At 34.8% G+C, this 21672-nt stretch overlaps 2 protein-coding genes across 2 annotated transcripts; one reads left to right on the top strand and one right to left on the bottom strand.

Annotated features, from left to right (window-relative positions):
- Positions 1-696: 696 nt before the first annotated feature.
- On the bottom strand, positions 697-1560 carry LOC147498935 (general transcription and DNA repair factor IIH subunit TFB5-like). Its single transcript, XM_086560776.1, has 3 exons — positions 1362-1560; positions 1218-1277; positions 697-1041 (listed from the first exon to the last, which is right to left on the bottom strand). The coding sequence occupies exons 2-3, from the start codon at positions 1250-1252 to the stop codon at positions 864-866; spliced, it is 213 nt and encodes a 70-aa protein (XP_086416902.1). The 5' UTR covers positions 1253-1277; positions 1362-1560; the 3' UTR covers positions 697-863.
- A 2344-nt stretch (positions 1561-3904) lies between these two features.
- LOC147498934 (protein MAINTENANCE OF MERISTEMS-like) lies at positions 3905-6007 on the top strand. Its single transcript, XM_086559079.1, has 2 exons — positions 3905-5275; positions 5361-6007. The coding sequence occupies exons 1-2, from the start codon at positions 4742-4744 to the stop codon at positions 5550-5552; spliced, it is 726 nt and encodes a 241-aa protein (XP_086415205.1). The 5' UTR covers positions 3905-4741; the 3' UTR covers positions 5553-6007.
- The last annotated feature ends 15665 nt before the right edge of the window (positions 6008-21672 follow it).

Raw genomic sequence — 21672 nt, 5'->3', positions numbered from 1 at the left:
ACCTTCCTACATATTGCAGCAGAAGATCCCTAATAATGGGTGTAGATGCCTAGCCTCAGATGAAAGACTAGCTCCAAGCATCAGGGCTACCGATGAAAATGGAAAGACACACCAACAAACATCAACACAGGGAACTGAAGCCAGCAGGTAAACCATACACATATGCCCCATTAACTACATGAGTCGGCCTATTTTTCTCCTTTATTTCATTTGTATGTGTTGCAGTAGAATTTTGATCAAACATGGTGCCAACCCACCGCCCTCAGTCAAAGTTCTAGGTCTCAAATTCTTTCCACTAACCATCCTCTTTCAGCTCTTGGTGAAGATAGTCATGGAAACTCAACAGAGATGAAGGCCTGGGCCATTCCATGGAATATAAACTACCCGAGCCTTGTGTGACACACATAAAGACCAGGTGATGATCATTACTGGTAACTGACCCTAAGTGATAAGTTACGCATCTATGATCTGTTGATTTTAATACAAAGTTTGAAAAAAGTTCGAAAAATTACTAAACAGAGGGTCTAGGAACAAGCCAGGAGATTAAGATCGCTACGACAACTTGGTTATGTTCTAGTCTTTCAACATATACCCTGGTAATCGTGTTGAGAATATAACTGTACCCTACTTGACTCTGCTTTTTATAGAACAGGCACAAAATTAAATGGTAAAGGATCCACGAACAATATACAGATATATAAAAGCATAAGAATTTATTTTTTTACCTTGTTTAGTGAACAAGGAGTGTCATTTGTCCCAACAAGTATATTTCGTCAGAAAGACATAATATTCATTTCTTGACTATGCTAAATGATCGTGATACAAAGCAATGGATTCATTATCTTAACCTCCACAGCATGTAATTAGGCAGGTTTCTCGTACGAATTCTGGTCTCTGAATTCTGAAATGGCACTACGGATCATTTCACCAACATTTGGTAGGACGAAGAGGTGAGTGTTGTCCAGCACATGTAATATAAACCTCTGGGAAGCTGGCAGTGACGAATTATAGTTGATGATAAATTGTACCATAGGTATGTCACTGCAAGAAATAACCACATACAAACATAAAGGGATTTATAGGACACAAAGCACCCTTATTGGTGCTATTGGTTTGAGCGTCAGACGTGTATAAGGGAATCCTTTGCATCACATTTCCCAGTATACAAAACAAATTATAGAATAATTGCAAAATACATTCGAAACAGTCAAGGTTACCTGGAGATAACTAGTCCTTTGGTGGCATTGACCATTATGTAAACTCTGAAAGCCTTGAAACTGCACAAAAACAAATAAAACAACATCTTCTCATCAATATAATAATGCTCTAATGTTTCGCAAATTTCATAAAAGAGTGAACACCTGCTGGATAACTGAGTGCCAGTCGATAATTAACGATGTGGCGTCGTCTTCAATTCAAAATTTTAGAATGTCGCGGGAAGGACCAATTGACTGGAGGACGGGCTGAGACGAGATTTTCTGTCACTCGTTTTAGGAGGCGGCCATTTTTTCTAATCTAAGGGTGGCAACTGGGTCACAGGAGCAAACTCGGTGGCACTTTTGACCAGCACGAAATTAGCCGGTTCCGGTTCAGGAAAAAAGGCTATTGGGTTATGGTAATTCGGTTTCGGTTCGTTCAATTTTGAGTTCCCATAAGATATTGCCATATTGCCATATTGGATTGGTTTACCCTCCACCGAACCCGATAAGATAGCATTTTAGTCAAATTTGGTATAGATTTTATCAATTGTGTGGTTGGAATTAATCAATTTAATTTATAATTCAATTGATTTTATAGTTTTTGGTTCGGATCGGTTTGGTTTGCAATATATCTTATCGGTTCAGTTCGGTTTCTTATAAAATATATATTTTTCGGTTTGGCGTTTCAGGTACCCAATTATCTTATCAGTTCTAGATTTTTCAGAATTTGGCCCAAACAGATCAATTGACAACCTTATTATTTAAAGATTGACCCGCCAAATAAATGGGTTGGGGTTAGGTTAGGGTTATAAATGTTAAGTCAGGTAACTCGTGAGCTATGGCAGAACCAGAACTTTGATGTTGGGTGGACAGTGCAAACTAGTTGGGCATGACTATTTTCTTAATAGATTATTTGGTTAACATATTGTCTTGATTTGCAATAATGTGATCAGGCTACTAATGATTCGACAATATTAAAAGATTCCTGTTACTGCCAGACCCCATTTTGTGTTGGGGAGACCCCGAATTGGGCAGGGGTCTGCCCATTGTGTTGGGCACAACTTGACTCCATACACCCCCCAACCAAAATATCCATAAACCATGTAATCGGCAAATACAAATTCCATAAAAAACCAGCTTCGTCTCCATAAAAAACAGCCCTTCATCTCCATCAAAATCAACCCTTCATGTCCATCAATATCGCTCGATCGATTTCTCCTCTCGATCAGATTTGTGCTCTAGATCAAATTTGTAAGTTTTCATTCTATTGTTCTTGATCGTTAATGTTGTTTACATTTGTTAAAGGTTTGTTTTTCTTTAGTTTACGACTGTGTTTTAATATTTACATTGCCCCTGTTTTTATTAAAAGGTATATTAGATCATGGGATACCATTGTACTCGCTCCCCACTAACCTCTATATAGCTCTTTGTTTAGTAATAATATGAAGTTAGGTTGGGATTGTATTTAACAATGTAATGTGTTCATCTTGCAGTTAAACTGCAAAGTGTCATTAATTCGCAAATGATACTTGATTAAAATTCAATTTTTATTCAAAGTTTGTGTTATTAATTATGTTTGGTGTAGAGATTTTTTCCTCGTACTGACATTCTGATTGAACTTCATGTTATATTAAGGAGAATTACATTTAGATTTTGCCCAAATGAAAGTTTTGGAACTACCCATTTTCAATTTGTATTTTTGTTTCACCAAAAAGCATCTCTACAAATACATTTTTTTTTTTATGGACAAGGACATTCAGTTTTCATGATATGCTTACATATATCAATGGAATTTCTTCTTGATGGTGACCAACTCCGAGTGTTGTTATGTTTATACCTAGTTAACATTTCTACTGGTGAAGTGCTAATAAAATTGGATCTGACCTTCAGTTAACTTCTCTAGTGTTTGATATCTAGTCATTTGTGTACGGAAATAATCACCCCTTTTGAGACAATATGCACCAAAAACTGATGATCCATATCAAGCAAAACCAAGGCTCTGCTTGTTTTGCCCGAGATAAAATAAAATTTCGCAGTTTTACATACAATTGATACATTATTCTAGAGCTCTGGCATTTTGGTGGATTCAATATGTTTGTGATGATAAATAATAACATTTGTTTTGTTTCTTGTAAGGCGTAAATACTCCTCCTAGTTACTTTTATAAGGAGACATAACTGTGTTGTCATTAAGATTTTCTTAATTGTGGTTTCAGTTCTCTATGTTTTTAGCATCTAGATATTGAACTGTATAATTAAAAGGTTAACATGACCTTTGATATTGATTTCTAATAATAACTTGTCCAAGACGTATTTTACTTACTTCTTTGGATCAGTTTTGGTAGGGTAGAGCAATATTAGGATTAAGTTTAGAAATTTGATTTGTTCCACTGACTTAGGGACACCCATTTTGTTGAATTTTTATTTATACTCATAATCATTAGTTGAATTTGGTTACTTAGTTACTTGGTTGATACCCAGAGTCTGTTTCTTTTTGAGTTTGTTTACATTTAGTTCTGTACCTATTGCCCATATTGTTCATTTCTATGCTTGTACTCTGCATTAGTTGTGGATTCACCCCTTTGTGTTTCTCGGCAAACTTATTCTTTTGTGTTTGTGTTAGTTATATTTTGTAGCAATGCCTCAAACAAAGAATGTGAAGAATGTAGCAAAAAGTGTTTTCACGGGTGCGAAGAAGTTGTTAGGTGGAGGGAGTAGTAGTTCGGGTCGCGGTGACCCGCCTGAGAAAAAGAGAGGAAGAAGAACAACCACCTTGGCATCAGTTCGTAGAGGGGATCGGAAAGCGGATGATCCCAGTAATGTAGTTGTAAGTGGTGTAGAGTTAGGAAATCAAAAGAGAATAAAGGAGACAGTTCTGAGTGATGTAGATGTAGATGTAGATGTAGATGTAGATGTAGATGTAGATGTAGATTTAGATTTAGATGTAGATGTAGATGTAGATGTAGATGTAGATGACGATGACGTAAATATGGATTGTGGGAAGAGTGTAGTTGTAAGTCATGCTGATAGTGAAGAAGATGACGAAGAGGGTGTTGATGATGCAGAAGAGGCCGGAGAATGACGAGGATGAGGAGGATGAGGAGGAAGTCCCTGAAGTCCCTGTATCTGTACCTCTAGTGAATATTATGAGAAAGTTTAACAATGACTTGGAGTTCCAGAGAGGTGTTTATAGAGGTGGCCATCGTGTGCCACATCTGTTGTATGACTATGCGGTGCACGTGGCTCGCGATGTTTAGGAGGGGCAGGTAGTGTCTATTAGTATTTAAATTTTATATTACGAAACCTTGTGCATACATTAATACTTAGTTTTTGTTGTTTTAGGCGGAGCGAGGGGTGTTGAAGTGTCATGGGCACCTAAACAAGTTGGTACAATGGGATATCATCGGAGAGTGCTCAAACTGTTCTAACTTTCACGTGGAGCTTCAAAGGACTGGCTTATGTGCTCTGGTCTTAGGTGTATACAGGCATTAGGATCCTGTGTTGGTCTCTGCGTTTGTGGAAAGGTGGCATCCAGAGACCAACATGTTTCATATGCCGTGGGGTGAGATAACAATCACGTTAGACAATGTTTCCCAACTCTTAGGAGTTCCGATCAGAAGCAAAGCAGTGACTGGGGACACTGATTTGACCATGGAACAGACAAAAAAACTCCTCCACAAAGGTCTTGGCATACCCATGGACAAGATAGATGTGGAGATGAAATTCAATAAGTTCACTTCCAAAGTTAGGATGGATTTCTTGATGAAGCAGTTTACTGGGAAGGTAACGGATGAAGATTTACGTGATGAGAATGGGGTTGTTGTGAAGAAGGCGTCAACCCAAAATGAGTTGCAGTTTGCTGTGAGAGCTTATCTGTTATTTTTCTTTGGATGTACCGCCTTCACCGACACATCTAGAACTGCAGTTCCCGTTTGTTATCTGAGACTGCTTTTGAAATTTACTGAGATCAGAGACTACGCGTGGGGTTCAGCCTTACTGGCTTACTTGTACAGGGGTCTTGGGACTGCCACAAGTGCCAAGGTGAAGGGTGTTTTAGGCTATTTCACTCTCCTACAGGTATTAATTTTTTTGTTTTTCTTTTCAATGTCAATTTTATCTATCTATTACAATGTTAACTGGGTGTACGTCTATATTAATCTAGGCATGGATTTATGAGTACTTCCCGGTGTTCAGGCTATTCCCAAACTTGGACTATCAGTTGAGCATGTCGCGTGCTCATAGGTACTCAGTTACTCAGTCTTTTTATGCTAGCACAATAGCTGCATTGAAGCATACCCGAGCGGTGATTGATAATATGACTTGTACCGATGTAAGCATTTTTGTTTGTAAATAGTTTTATTTATTAATTGATATTATTAGTATGTGGTTAATGATTAATTTCCTCGATCATATGCTATTTGACAGGTTGAATGGTATCCCTATGATGAAGTCCGAGCTACACGCCCGGTGGATGAAATAGCATTTTTTGAGGGATTTATATGCTTTCTTGATGATGTCGAACAATACAATGTTTCAAGGGTTATGCGTCAGTTGGGTCATATGCAGTTTGTACCCTCATATCCCCCAAGACCAAAGACCTCGACGCGAACTACTTCCGAACGTGGGTACGATGTGAAATTTAATATTGCGTCTTCCTACTGGAGTAAATGGCAGAATCACTTGATACAACTTGAACATCGAGGACCCATTCCGTCTTATCCATGAGAGTGTGTTAGTAGATACATGAGTTGGTACGAAAACAATAGTCATATTCGAATGATAAACCGTGATCATCCTAATCACTACTCCCTATAGAGTCATCCATATCATAATCTGCTTAGTTAATACCTTACAATGTTAATTTTTGTTTATTTTTTGTCTTGATATTTTATAAATGTATATACTAATGTAGTTTTTCATTTTAATTTTGACAGCACCCCATCGTCGATGAAATTTCTCGCTTGCTCGATCAAGGCCTGCAATTGGGTGGGACTGCGATTTCAGACGATGTACGGAACGAGTTCATGGAGGCATACAATTTGACCCGGTGCAAGTTCATTAGCGGACGATATCGTGAAGGAGCATAGGTGAAGAAGCAGCCTATTCTTGAGCATTGATCCCAACTCTTGGAGTTCTAGTAATATAGGGTTGTTTAGGTTGCTTTTGTTGTAAAGAGTGACGTTGTGATATATGTACCCAACTTTATGAATACTTGATTTTGTCATATGTTATTTCAAAACATTATTTGATGTTATGTGATTCTCCATTTTATGTGTTTGGTTTTAAATTTGGAAGTGTGAGAATTGTTGGAATATGGAAGTTGAATTTAGAAGTATTAGAATTGTTGGAAGAGTCCTTGTTGGAATGTGGAAGTTAAGAAAAAAATAAATTGAGGTTCGCCAAATTTCAGTCCCAAACGACTTGGCCACACCGGTAAAGAGGCCAAAAAACAGAATTTCCTATTTTTCAAAGTTCAAGTCCCAAACGACTTGGCCACACCGTTTGGACTTAACAGTGTGGCCACACTGGTCAAGAGGCCAAAAAACAGAACTTCATATTTTTCCAAGTTCAAATCCCAAATGACATGACCACACCGTTTAGACTAAGTCCCAAACGACTTGGCCACACCAGTCAAGAGGCCAAAAAACATAACTTTATATTTTTTCCAAGTTCAAATCCCAAAAGACATGGCCACACCATTGAACATTCAAACCATCCAAATCAAACAAACATACATCCATACATCAAATTCGACCAAATAATACCATCAATTTAAGAAAATTGTATCAAAAACCAAATTACAATTCCAACCACATGAACATTAATTACATAGACTTATTCCTGGTCAACATCTATTATTGGTATTTCGAACCCATCATTAGTGTGCTTGTCTTCCAATTCTAAATTGGGAATGTTCAATGCTATAAATTGCGCTTGTCTTGCTTGTAATGCAGTATCCCAACTATCTGCAATTAAGTGTTGAGCTTTACGCTATCTTCGCATCGGTTTTGGAACCGGACAATCATCAACAAGTTCAACATGGACAAAATTACATCCATGTACGTAAGCGGTACCCAACACTTTCTTTACTCTCTCAGGATTTGCTTGAGTTCTCAATGGCAAGATAAGATGGCAGTACGTACTTCCTAAATGTACGAGGACGACATTAAATCTCGAAGCAAATAGATATCCAACAAAGGGCATGGTCATCCACTTATTATAGGGTGCCCAACCACATGCATGAGAAATTGTAAGTTTCACAAAACTAACCTCACTATGAGTGTACAATGTACAGTATAGGGGGAGGTTGTCATTAAGTTATTGTAACGACTCATTTCTCATCCACGGCCACTCTTCCTGACTTCTTCCCAGTGCAATGCACATTGTTATATACCCACAATTGTCATCACCCACAGGGTCATCCACTTTAACAATATATTTGTGCAGTTCTTCTGGAATATCCAAACTGTAATGTTTCGGCCCCCTTATGATGCCAATGTCTAACTTTTGAGGTGATTTTTTAGAAGAGTTATTCCGTGGTGTGGTTATTTTAGGTGGTAAAGGTGATTTTTGATAAGAGTTATTCCGTAGTGTGGTTATTTTAGGTGGTAAAGGTGATTTTTTAGAAGAGTTCTTCCGTGGTGTGGTTTTTTTTTGTGGCAAATGTGGTTTCGGAGAAGCCTTCTCTGCAGGTGGGTTTGGAGTAGCGTATTTCAATGGTGTGGGTGTTTTATGAGAAGACTTTGAATTTGGCGTACATTCCGATTGTTGCGACGAGACCCACTCTTCATGCTCACGTTGGGAATGTTCAAAACCAGATGAATCTCGCTTTGAAGAGTTCTCATCCTCAGTTGGAAGCTTTCTCTTGCAGCTATCCTTAGTGTCACAACCCGAATTTCTAAACAATTACAAAGTGAATATTTGAAATATAAATATCTCAAACATCGCTATGTACAATCTAAAAACCCAAGCTATGACGGGGTGGATACAACACATGCCAAAAACCTAAAAACCCACATAATAAAAGAATCAACTTAAATTAAAATAATCCCAAGAATTTTCCACCATCACTTTATTAAACTATCATCCGTCCAAAACAAAACATCAACCAACTCTAAGAATAAAATTCCTCACTACCATGTTCTCATGTCATACTAAAAAGTAAACTACATTATTACATCCGTCCAATAAGAATCGGACCTAATAAAAGAACTAACAGACTGCTCCAGGTAAGAATCCAAATCACATGCCGCGGTTCCACTGCCTTCCACCTATGTTCCTAATAACACACCCACGTTGCCAAAACAAAGCAAACATGGGTCAGCAAAATGAAATTTGTTGGTATGAGTAGACTAACCACATATAAATATTTCCAATATTTACTTATCAAACTAACACTTTAAATATATCATAACTTAATCATTCTCAGCTTGGAAGACAGGTAGTTCCGTCATTTCAATCGGCATAATTTCTTCCCAAGCAAGACTTCCATTCTATTAACTCATTATAATAATTTATTTTAATAACTAACTAATTGAATTATAACTTACCGATATCTACTGCTGTATAAGGGTAGGACCGCGTCTATGCACAAAAATATTATTAAGTCTTACCCTCCTGCAAAAGAAAGTTAGAAATTTTATATAACATATGTAGATATCCTATAGGTATTCAAATGTAAGCCCAAACACACTCGCATAATCAAATCAATTTCTCTTATCAATTAATCGATTACTTTTCTTATACACCCACCCTTTAGTACCTACTCCACGATTTGCACTCCACACATTTGCCAAATCACACATTTCTGTGTGCCTCTTTCCCACCGAATACCACGATATCATAGCCATCTCTGGACTTTCATACACATATTTCACAACCTCTTTGGGCATAAAAACACAGGTCATTCATGGCACATTCAATGAATACCTTAGGTCATTTCCGCCACATTCAAGGAATACCTATCATATCACTAACGGGCCATTCATGGCACATTCAATGAATATCTTGGGTCATTCCCGCCACATTCAAGGAATACCCAACCCTACATTCTTGTACACTCAAATAATACAACTAACCCACAAGACGAATACCTTAGTTTCTCTTGGGCAGTCCAACCAATCTGGTCATTCATGGCACATTCAATGAATACCCGGGTCATTCATGGCACATTCAATGAATACCCATTTATAATGCTAACGACCCATTTATGGCACATTCAATAAATGTCCACCTAACATATGACATCATCAGTCATAAAACTCATTTCCAAAACTTGAGGCGCAGAGAGTTCTAAAAGGGTGCGGTAAATTTGTTTACACATTATTGAACTTTATTACATATATTATTTTAGAGAATGAAGGAGTATCTTGTTTCATGTATTTTTTATTTATGCGTTATTAATTATATGGATGTCTAAGTGTTATAACGTTGTATATCATAAAAGACTGAAATATCACATAGTAGTTAATACACGTACACAAGTATATATAGAAAGGTCTTAGCCTAAAGCCAAACATGCTAATAGCCCTAGACCTATCCTAATAGACCGAATCATAATCCAAGTTAAAAGTCAACCTTAGTCAACTGGTCAAAGTCAAACCTGGTCAATAGTCAAAGTCAACCAGCCAGGTCAACAACAGTCAACCAGACCTAACCTCCTTTAACCCAAAAGCCCAAAGACTAAGGCCCAAAGTCTAACACTTAAGCCCAAAAATGAAAAAGAAAGAAAAAACCCACAAGCCCACATACTAGCTCGGCCCAAGCCCAAAAAAAACCCAAAACCTCATTGTTCATCTTCCTCCTCCCTCACCAGCTCGCCACTTCCACCAATTGACCACCACAACCCACCAACCTATCTCCACTATGACCCCACGGTTCCACTCCCCTTCAAAAACCAAATCTGCTGATACCCAAAAATCTCAATTCCCTTATACTGTGAAAATTGCGATCTACGCCATTAATGTTATGCTAAAGCTTCACTCACCCCCTCTCCAGCACCCAATCAACCACCAACAATCCACCTCAACCCAACAATATAGCCTCACAACAAAAACAAACAAAACAATAATTTAAACAACACAAAAATCCGGACGGTTTGGTTCTTGTTTGAACGCCATTAATGGATGTTCAAAGCTTCACAGCACTACCACTCTCAAACAATCACCTTTACATTCACCACGCACAGCCAAACATCATCAATCATAACCACAACAGTTTAACATCACCACCAAATCAAACAAAACACATCATTCAAACACAACAAAAAATAGGACGATTTGGTTCTTGTGGCGACGCCATTAACAACCGGTGTCAAGGCTTCGACAGTTCAATTCTCAAATTTGTCAGAATTTTTATATACTAGTACTTCGAAATTGTATCTAACAGCCGACACCATTAACATAGTTTACAAGATATCAAATAAGGAAACCCCTATTACGGATATGATTAGCATAAAACAAATATTTAAAAAAACATCTTCAGACTACTCACAGTTTATAAACCGAACAGCTATATTTCTGAAAACGGAAAAACCCCGAATTGAAAGACCGAAGTCGACTGTCGCGAAAAAGACGATCTTCCTCGTTCAAAACATTTTCTTTTTTTCAGTAAAACCCATTTTTTCTGTATAAAAGTTTTTATGTGTTTTTCCCCCAGAAACTCTACGTGAGAATATCTTTTTTTAGTTTTTAAAACCTCACCGAAAAACAAGGATGAAACTTATCTATTTACCTACGGGACTTTTATCCTTAACTGATAGTTATCATATATTTAGTTTAACCTATTATTATTATTATTATAGGAGAATAAAATAAAAAGACAGAGTGTTATACTTATGGCGACCTTTGGTTTTTGCCTCCTCATGAGGTGGTTCTAGCCATGTACTTTATGGCACAGCAATCTCCATAAGTTTCCTAACCATAACCATCTGCTCTTCTTCAGAAGCCATTTCATACCTTTTCATAAACATATCCATCGAAGGTCTACAATCGGGACCAACACCCACCGACACACTTGGAAAAGCAGACAGAGTTTTCCAAAAGAGATCAATAGCACTCAAAGATATGGAACGTTCTTGCTTTTAAAGTTCAATGATTTCGTGAGCACATGACAATCCATGACTAGTGTGCAAATAACACCCACAAATAAACTCAGTCCTTAGCAGCACAGCTTACACGGGTATCTAGTTATTCATAAAGCAAGTCCAAAGATTTTCTTGAGACCAGGTTTCTGAGTTCACGAAATAAAGGAATCCGGTGGTGGTGTTGGGTTACAATCAGACTCTTCTCAAACGTACCTCTAATCTTAGACATCTGGATCTCTAAAATCGGGTGGATCAAGTAAAACATACTTAGAAAATCATGTCTGTTTGTATTTTCTAAAACACGTTTCACCTGAGCATGAGACCCTTCGACTCTATTGGTCGTTGTACTCCCAAAGCGAATGTGTTGATATGTCCAACAACATACGAATCGATCCTTGTAAGGCAACCAAGTCTCTCGCAGATAACTAACAAAATTGGAGTACTCAACCCTATAGTGTTTTTCCAAAGCATCAATTCTACGGTTGAAGATATCCTCAGTCCTCGATTTCACTACAGTGTTCCACGAGAACTGGCATTTATCTACAAGTTTTGTGGTGGGAAAAAAATCATTGCATTTCTGAAGGAAGCACATAGAGATATGCCATCTAAAGAGATGCTTGTGCGCATCAGAAAACACAATATCAGTGGCACTCATCAAGGCCAAGTCCCTGTCAGACACGATCACAGATGGCCTTTCTTCACCCAGCAAGCCGTTAAACTAACGCAAAGCCCACTCATAGTCTATCGCTGTTTCGGACTAAAGCAACACTTGACAGACCGTGAAAGACTTCCAGGTTGAAGTCACCCCCACAAACTGCACAAAAGGCCACCGATACTTATTGGTTTTGTAGGTGGCGTCTATGATGAAAACTTTTGGAAAAGTTTGAGCCATTTTAACACCATTCGGATGGGTCCATAACAATCTCGTTATCTCATCCGTATTCGTATCCTCTCTCACCTCCTTGAAATAATGGTTTTCTGCTAACAACTTACGCAATCTCTGCATTTGCAAGCGATCGTTCATATCCAATGTCCTCACCCTGTGCCTGACATTGTAGACTTGACATATGCTAGATAGGTTATCAGAAACCTATGTCTGATGGACTTCAAAACTTCTTTAGGCTTAACTCCATTTTGAGTCATCTCTGACAAGAACTCAAATTGTGGAACGGTCAGTCGAGTAGCAAATGCATGTCCTTCAAGGGTCTTCACCAATGGATGGTTGTGAACATCATTAAGACTGACAATTTTCCAACTATCGACAGTGGCACGTTGGAAATACATCTTAACTTAAATAGACATCCTCGTTTCTTGGTTCCCGTATTTCTCTTATTAGTTTTCTCTACCTTTTTGTGTGAACGATACACGCCCGAACTCTCGCAAGCTAAATCCAGCCTTGGTACTTGGTTCCCGTTAGCATTCTGCGACTTCCCAATTACTACAACCACATTACATTGTTTTCCCCGAGCAGTTGCCTAACCAATTACGTCATTACGTGTATGAAATACCTAAAGATATGAAAGAAAACAACAATCAATAAACTAATATAATTTCATTTAGAAAATAAAAACAAGTGAAAACAATGCCTACTATGTACCTCTTCCGTAGTAAATATTTCTGTTGTATCCATTGAAAGCGGTTGAACATCATCCACGTCATTCGAGTTTCTAGAGTTTTCGAAACACACCGAAGGATCCTAAATGAAGAACATTTGTTAATTGATGTATTATGGACCTCGTAAAGACATAGCCACACTATTTGGCTTAAGTACCAAATCCCACAAACACACCGTTTACCACTGTTTGTGTTTTTCTATGTTCAAATCCTAAAACGACATGGCCACACCGTTTGGAATAAGTCCCAAACGGTGTGGACACACCAGTAAAGAGGCCAAAAATAGAACTCTATATTTTTTCTAAGTTCAAATCCCAAACGACTTGGCCACACCGGTCAAGAGGCCAAAAAACAGAACTTCATATTTTTTCAAAGTTCAAATCCTAAATGACATGGCCACACCGTTTGGACTAAGTCTCAAACGGTGTGGCCAAGTCGTTTGGGACTTAGTCCAAACGGTGTGACCACACCGATAAGTTTTTTTTTTCTAAGTCCAAATCCCAAACGACATGGCCACATTGTTTTGGACTCAGTCCAGACTGTGTGACCAGACCATTTGGTGTGCAATACGAACGACCTAGCCGGGTCGTTTAAGCCTCGGGTGTTCGAATTTTCTCTTTCAGTCCTATATATCACTGTACACATGCATAATTACGTTTAATTTAGATTTACCTTATTCTTATTAAATGCATCATCATCCATTCCTCTATTTTCTTCACTTTGAACTTGTTCTATATTTTCTTCTTGAATGGGGTAACGTGGAACTTGTTATACATTTTCTTCTTGAATGGGATCACTTGGAACTTGTTCTACATTTTCTTCTTGAATGGGGTCACTTGGAACTTGTTATACATTTTCTTCTTGAATGGGGTCATGATGCATTACATTTTCTTCTTCATCTTCATGTTCTAAAATGGGGTTGGGCTATTCCATTAGTGTTTAGTGTTAGTGTTAGGATATAGTTTTCTTTAAGGTTTAAGGTTTTTGATGGTGGAAGAGAAGAGAATAGAAGAGAAGGGCTTAAAAGATTGCAACAAGTCAAATTCACGTTAGTTTGGGAGGTGCCCAACACAAAATAACTTTTGGGGCCAATGACACATTTGTAATAATTGTTTTTGTTTTTGGGGTCTGCCCAACACAATATGTGGTCCGGCAGTAACGAATACCTATTAAAATTAGGGAGGTCACTTTTTGCCGAATTTTCGATTTTTCTGAAATCCGACTCGAAATTGGTTTGGCTCTGGGTGTAGTTTTCATGGGCCGATTTTCCGATTTCCGAAAATTCTGAAAAAAAAATTGGATCGGATTCGGATATAACTCTAAAAATCGATCCGATATCCGATCCGAAAGTTTCGATATATAGCCGATCCGACATTTCTGATATTATTGCCAATTTATTCCGAAAATATGTACTTCTCTCACTATCCACTTGATTAGATCTTGACCAGATCTCGACCGTTCATTCATTTTATAGTTTTTTACTTCCAAAAACAAAACAAAAACATAACCTAGCCGCTACTTCCCCACTTGAATTGGACCACTCCAATGTCATTACACCGTTTGCCATAACAACAATTATATGAAAAAAAATGTCATTGAGTCATACAATGACTTCCATACCAATCCAAAAGTCAAATTCCAATAGATATAATATTATGTAAAGCTACTTAGAGTCCAAGACCAAAATCCATTATTCATGCAAACACTTCACGCTTCAATTTTCACACATGAAAAAAGATTGAAACATTACAAATACCCATACCTCAACACAATGCAATGCTTGTTGTTGGTGGCTGCAGGTTCTTTTTCTCATTTTTTCTTGGATCACTTGTTTGAATGAAAATGGGTTTTCTCAGTAAACAAGTGTGTATTGTTGTTGGTACATTGGTGTTGTGGACATGATTTTCTCTCCATACAATGAACATTAACATATGATATTCCAAAAATAATTGAAAATAAATAGATCTTTGAAAATTTTCCAAGTATTTCGAAATTTCCGAAAGTTCCAAAATTGGAAATATATTTTGAATCCGAAAAAAAATTGGATCGGATTTGGCTAGCATATCAGGTTTCAGAAAAATTCCGAATGAGGTTAATCTGATCTGATCCGATCCGAAGTCACCCCTAATTAAAATGGTCATGTTGTTGCTATGTTTAGTACCACTATTTTTATTTTATTTTTGTCACTAGTTTTTTAACCCGTCCTACGAACGGGTGACATTATATTAAATTATTCTAAAAAATATTAGCAATTATACATAGCTATAGCTATGAGATATATATGATAATTATATTAATCACTCATTCAAATTTCTTGCACTACTCTCAATAAAAAGAAAACACCAAACTTTGATAAAACCTATTGACTTCTTTTAGCTGTTAGGTTTAATAATTGAAGTTTGATTGAAGTTTTATGAGAATGCTCAATGTGGCGAAGATGATATTGAAACTACTTGAATAGCAAGACACTCTCAATCATAATAAAATAATTATGATAAACACTATTTAAAATGCAAAACTATACTTGTTGAGACATTATATTCCCCCTCCAAATAATACAATTATGTTTCGAGGTTAGTTCAATGCATTTGCATCAAGTTTCTGATTTCTCGTTAATTATTCTTTGAGGTTAATTCAATGCAGTTGCATCAAGTTTATGATTTCTCATTAGTTATTCATTAAGGTTAATTTAGTGCAGTTGCATCTAGTTTTTGATGTTTCTTTAATTAGTTTTTGAGATTAGTTCATTGCATTTCCATCCAGGTTTCAATTTCTCATTAATTACTCTTTCAGATTAGTTCAATACATCTGCATCCAGTTTCTGATTTCCAGTTAATTATTTTTAGAGGTTAGTTCGATGTTCAATGCATTTTCATCTAGTTTCAAATTTATGGTTATTTATGCTTTGAAGTTAGTTTGACCAATTACATCCGATTGCTGATTTATAGTTAACTATTCTTTGAGGTTATTTCAATGCATTTGTATTAAGTTTCTGATTTCTCGTTAAATATTCCTCAAGATATTGCATCCAATTTCTGATTTACCATTAGTTAATCTCTGATTTTAGTTTTATGCAATTGCATTCAGTTTCTGATTTTATGTTAATTATTCTTTGAGGTTAGCTCAATGTAGTTGCATCCAATTTTCGATTTATAGTTAATTGTTCTTTGAGGTTAGTTCAATATCAAGTTTCCGATTTCCCGTTAATTATTTTTTGAAGTTAGTTCAATGTAGTTGCATCAAATTTATGCTTTCCTACTAATTATTGATTGAGATTAGTTTAGTACAGTTGCATCTATTTTTTGATGTTTCGTTAATTAGTCTTTGAGATTAGTTCATTATATTTGTATACAATTTTTTACTTTCCGTTATTAACTCTTTAAGATTAGTTATATATATATATATATATATATATATATATATATATATATATATATATATATATATATATATATATATATATATATATATATATACACATCTAGTTTTTTATTACTTATGCTTTCAGGGTAGTTTGATGCAATTACATCCGGTTTCTGATTTTTTGTTAACTATTATTTGAAGTTATTTCAATGCATTTGCATCTAGTTTCTGATTTCCCGCCAATTGTTTTATGAGATTAGTTCAATGCAGTTGTATTCGGTTTTTTATTTTCTATTAATTATTTTTTTAGATTAGTTCAATGCATTTGCATCCAGTTTTCGATTTTCCGTTAATTATTATTTGAAGTTTGTTTGATGTATTTGCATACCGTTTCCAATTTCCGGTTAAATATTTTTCAAGGATTTGCATCCAATTTCTAATTTCTCGTTAGTTATTTTTTGTCGTTAATTTCTAATTTCCAATTACTTTTTGAGTATGGTTTATTATATTTACATAAAGTTTCCAATTTCCTTTTAATTACTCTTTGAGCTCAGTTCAATGTATTTGAATCCAGTTTCCGTTTTCATTTTAATTATCCAATGTGGTGTGTAATATCAACTTCAAACAGAACATAAAAATAAATTATGTTTGATTTACTATGTGAGATCATAAAAAATTATCTAGTTCCCAATTTCCAGTTAATTATTCTTTAAATTATATATGACTCACTATGTGGGATCTTCAAAGATTATCTACGAACATGTGATGTTATATTAATTATTCTAAAAAATATTTGCAACTATATATGCAGAACTATTATATATGAATATTATATTGATCACTCATCCAAATTTCTTATAACGTGAAAACCCCACTATCCATTAAAAAAAAAGAACTCACTCTTGATAAAACAATCCAACTTCATTTTGTTGTTTAATAATAGAAGTTTGATTAAAATTTTGTGAGATTGCCTAATAAGGCGAAGTTCATATTGAAACTACTTGAATAGTAAGGTGTTCCCAATCATACGAAAAGAGATAAGATAAACACTATTTTAAATACAAAACTATACTTATCGAGACATTCCTACAACATATAACACAACTATGTTTTGAGGTTAGTTTAATGATTCCTCAAATTGGTGATCAAATTAAGGTCAACACAGATGGGGCTTCTAGAGGGAACCCAAGTCTAGCTAGGTTGGGTGGATCCTTTAGAAATGTTCATGGTGATTTTGTCTTACTCTTGAGCAAAGGTATCGGAATTGCAGACAACTATACAGCCGAGTGCATGGTTATATTGGAGAGTGTGGAACTTGCTCTTTCAAAAGGATGGAGCAATCTCTGGGTGGAATCAGATTCGGCAACAGCTGTCACATCTTTCAATTCATAGGGCATCCCTTGGCAACTCCTATGTAGATGGAAAATTTGCACAACGAAGGTGCAAAGCTTGAAAGTGTTGCACAACTGGAGAGAGGCTAACCTAGTCTCAGACCAGGCGGCAAAATTTGGATATTTCTTAGCTGAGAATGAGGCTTTTGTATCAAATGGCAGACCACCATGGCTATATGAATTGGAGGTTCCATATGGTTGCTATTTTAGAATATCTTGAACGTAGCTACATCGTATAGCATGTAGGTTTTACCACTCCTGTACAGTTATTTTATTTCGTTTCTTTCCTTAATTCAATTTACACTTACCGAGCAAAAAAAAAATGTTAGTTTAAAGCATTTGCATCCAGTTTCTGATTTTCAATTCTATTATTTATTTTTTGATGTTAGTTCAATGCAGTTGCATTTAGTTTTCGATTTCCCGTTATTTATTTTTTGAGGTTAGTTCAATACGGTTAGGTTAGTTCAATGCATTTGCATCAAATTTCCTATTAATTGTTCTAGCTTCGAGGTCAGCTCAATGCATTTGCATCCAATTTCCGATTTCCCGTTAATTATTCTTTGAGATTATTTTAATGCATTTGCATCATGTTTTTTACTTCTTGTTTATTATTCGATAAGGTTGCATTTGCATTTAGTTTCTGATTTCCCGTTAATTATTGTTTGAGGTTAGTTTAATAAATTTGCATCCAATTTTCAATTTTCCTGTTAATTATTTCTTGAGGTTAGTTCAATGCATTTGCATCCAATTTATTTTTTGAGATTAGTTCAATGCAGTTGCATTCGGTTTCCGATTTTCCATTAACTATTATTTAAATTTAGTTCTATGCATTTGCATCTTGTTCCTAATTTATATTTAATTTTTCCTTGATGTTAGTTCAATGCAGTTGCATCCAATTTCTGATTTCTCATTAATTTAATCATTGAGGGTTAGTTCAATGCATTTCCAACCAGTTTCCGATTTCCGACAATTTTTTTTTTATGTTAATTCAATGTATTTGCATCAAAATTTTGATTTTCCGTTAATTATTATTTGAAGTTAGTTTAATGCAGTTGTATCAATAGTCCGATTTCCCATTAATTACTTTTTAAGATTTGTTTAATGTTTGCATTTGCATCAAGTTTCCAATTTTCCGTTAAATATTTTTTGAGGTTAGTTCGATGCATTTGAATCCAGTTTCGGTTTCCCATTAATTGCTCTTTGAGCTTAGTTTCATGTAGTATTATATATTTTTAAAATATTTGTCATTATTGGTTTGCCGTTATTTTTTTTAATTTTTTTTTATACATGTAATCTTGCATTAGAATGAATGCAAAAGTTTCTATTATATGTTTTGTGATGTTATTTTTTATATAATTTAATTTTCCACTGTAATTTGTTTTGGTTTGATATATATATATATATATTATAAATTACAGTATAGTGTTGAAAAAAAATTTATAAATTCATAAATTTAATTGGAATATGTCGTAATTACTGTGGTTTTTTGAAATCCTTAACGGTGACTAAATGTCTAAATCCCAAAGTGGATGGTGCATTAAATCTATCGAACTTTATTTGTTTAGGCCCATATAGACATATAGTGCATACTGCATACAATACAATTTTATTTGTTGTCCGCTTAGTTTTGAGTGTACACTGTTACTTATTTTATGATTAGTTAACTTTTATTTTTCTTTTTTTGTCCCTGTCACATGCGTGGTTAACAAATGTAGAAAGTAAATGTTTAGGCAACTCGATTTATTTGTTATGTTAAACTTCACCTAAGATTAGTGTGGAAACTATTTTTTGTGGCGTAAGGGTTTTAGGAAAATCGTTTTCGGTGGAAATTATTGTTTTTAGCAATTTAGTTTTTTGTCTCATATTTTTTCATAATTAACTATAGTGTTTAGGAAAAGTTGGAGAATCTATGAAACTCTAGATGTGATTGTTTACTTCTTTATATCATATTTTTTTTACTAATTAGTAATAGAGTTTAAAAAAAACTGGAATCTAGTGCTTCAATTATCTGATTTTTCCATATTAGTCTCTTACTTTTTCGTAATTAGGCAAAGAGTTTTACAAATATTGGAGACTATGTGAATGCTCAAAAAATAAAGCCAAGAGGGTACAACTATAATATATATCTAAACTAGCTTTCGAACCCGTCCTACGAACGGGTGTCGTTATATTAAATTATTCGAAAAAATATTAGCAACTATTTATAGCTATGAGATATGAAAATTATATTAATCACTTGTTTAAATTTCTTGCACCACTCTTTATCAAACAAAAGCACCAAATCTTGGTAAAACCCATCAATTTATTTTTGTTGTTATGTTTAATAATAGAAATTTGATTGAAATTTTGTGAGAATGTTCAATGTGGCGAAGATGATATTGAAGCTACTTAAATAGCAAGGCATTCCCAATCATAATAAAATAATTATAATAAACACTACTTAAAATGCAAAACTATACTTGTCGAGATATTATATTATCCTTATATATAATACAACTATGTTTCGAGGTTAGTTTAATGCATTTGCATCAAGTTTCCAATTTTACGTTAATTGAGGCTAGTTCAATGTATGTAGTTGGATCTAGTTTTTGATTTCCCATTAATTATTCTTTTAGGTTAATTCAATGTAGTTGTATCAAGTTTCTGATTTCCTGTTAATTATTATTTGAGGTTAGTTCAGTGCAGTTGCACCAAGTTTACGATTTCCCGTTAGTTATTCATTAAAGTTAATTCAGTGTAGTTCTATCTAGTTTTCAGTGTTTCATTAATTACTCTTTGAAATTATTTAATTGCATTTGCATCAAGGTTCCAATTTTCCATTAATTACTTTTGAGGTTAGTTTAATACATCTACATCCAGTTTCTGATTTCCCGTTAATTATTTTTCGAAATTAGTTCGCATCTAGCTTCCAATCAATTTTCGGTTATTTATGCTTTGAGGGTAGTTCAATGTAGTTACATCCAGTTTCATATTTATAGTTAACTATTCTATAAGGTTATTTAAATACATTTGCATCTAGTTTCTGATTTTTCATTAAATATTCATCAAGGATATTGCATCAAATTTCTGATTTCCCGGCCTGTTAGTTAATATATGATTTTAGTTTAATGCAGTTACATCCAGTTTTCGATTTTCCGTTAATTATTCTTTGAGGTTAGTTCAATGCAGTTGCATCCAATTTTTGATTTCCCATTAATTGTTTTTTGAGGTTAGTTTAATGCATTTGCAGCAAGTTTTCGATTTTCCGTTAATTATTTTTTGAGGTTTGTTCAATGCAGTTGCATCAAATTTATGATTTCCCGTTAATTATTCATTGAAGTTAGTTCAGTGCATTTGTATCCATTTTTTGGTGTTTCTATATTTGTTAATTAGTCTTTAGATTAGTTCATTATATTTGCATCCAGTTTTCGATTTTTCATTAATAATTCTTTGAGGTTAGTTCAATACATCTGCATATAGTTTATGATTTATGATTATTTATGCTTTGAGGTTTTAATTAGTTTGATGCAATTTCATCTGATTTCTGATTTTCCGTTAACTATTCTTTGAGGTTATTTTAATGCATTTGCATGTAGTTTCTGATTTCCCGTCAATTATTTTATGAGGTTAGTTCAATGCAGTTGTATTTGGTTTTTGATTTCCCGTTAATTATATTTTGAGGTTAATTCAATGCATTTGCATCCAGTTTTTTATTCACCGTTAATTATTATTTGAGGTTTGTTTGATGCATTTTTGCATACCGTTTCCGATTTACCATTAAATATTTTTCAAGGATTTGCATTCAATTTCTAATTTCTCATTAGTTATTCTCTGACGTTAGTTTAATACAATTGCATCCAGTTTTCGATTTATAGTTAATTACTTTTTGATTTTAGTTTATTGCATTTGTATAAAGTTTCCGATTTCCCGTTAATTACTATTTGAGCTCAGTTCAATGTATTTAAATCCAGTTTTTTATTTCCCTTTAATTATCAAATGTGGTGTGTAATACCAATTTTCTACTTATCCATCTGTACTGTCCT

Source organism: Coptis chinensis, chromosome 5 (assembly GCF_015680905.1).
Source record: "Coptis chinensis isolate HL-2020 chromosome 5, ASM1568090v1, whole genome shotgun sequence".
Classification (NCBI taxonomy): Eukaryota; Viridiplantae; Streptophyta; class Magnoliopsida; order Ranunculales; family Ranunculaceae; genus Coptis; species Coptis chinensis.
Note: the sequence above shows the minus strand (reverse complement) of the source record. Positions and strands in the feature narration are given on the sequence as shown.

Bases quoted from the DNA above. Each gene is read 5' to 3' on its own strand.
- LOC147498935 (XM_086560776.1), bottom strand. From the start codon at position 1,252: ATGGTCAATGCCACCAAAGGACTAGTTATCTCCAG. The intron at 1,042-1,217 runs GTAACCTTGACT...TATTTCTTGCAG, and splicing joins AAAGGACTAGTTATCTCCAG to TGACATACCTATGGTACAAT.
- LOC147498934 (XM_086559079.1), top strand. From the start codon at position 4,742: ATGTTTCATATGCCGTGGGGTGAGATAACAATCACGTTAGACAATGTT. The intron at 5,276-5,360 runs GTATTAATTTTT...ATATTAATCTAG, and splicing joins GCTATTTCACTCTCCTACAG to GCATGGATTTATGAGTACTT.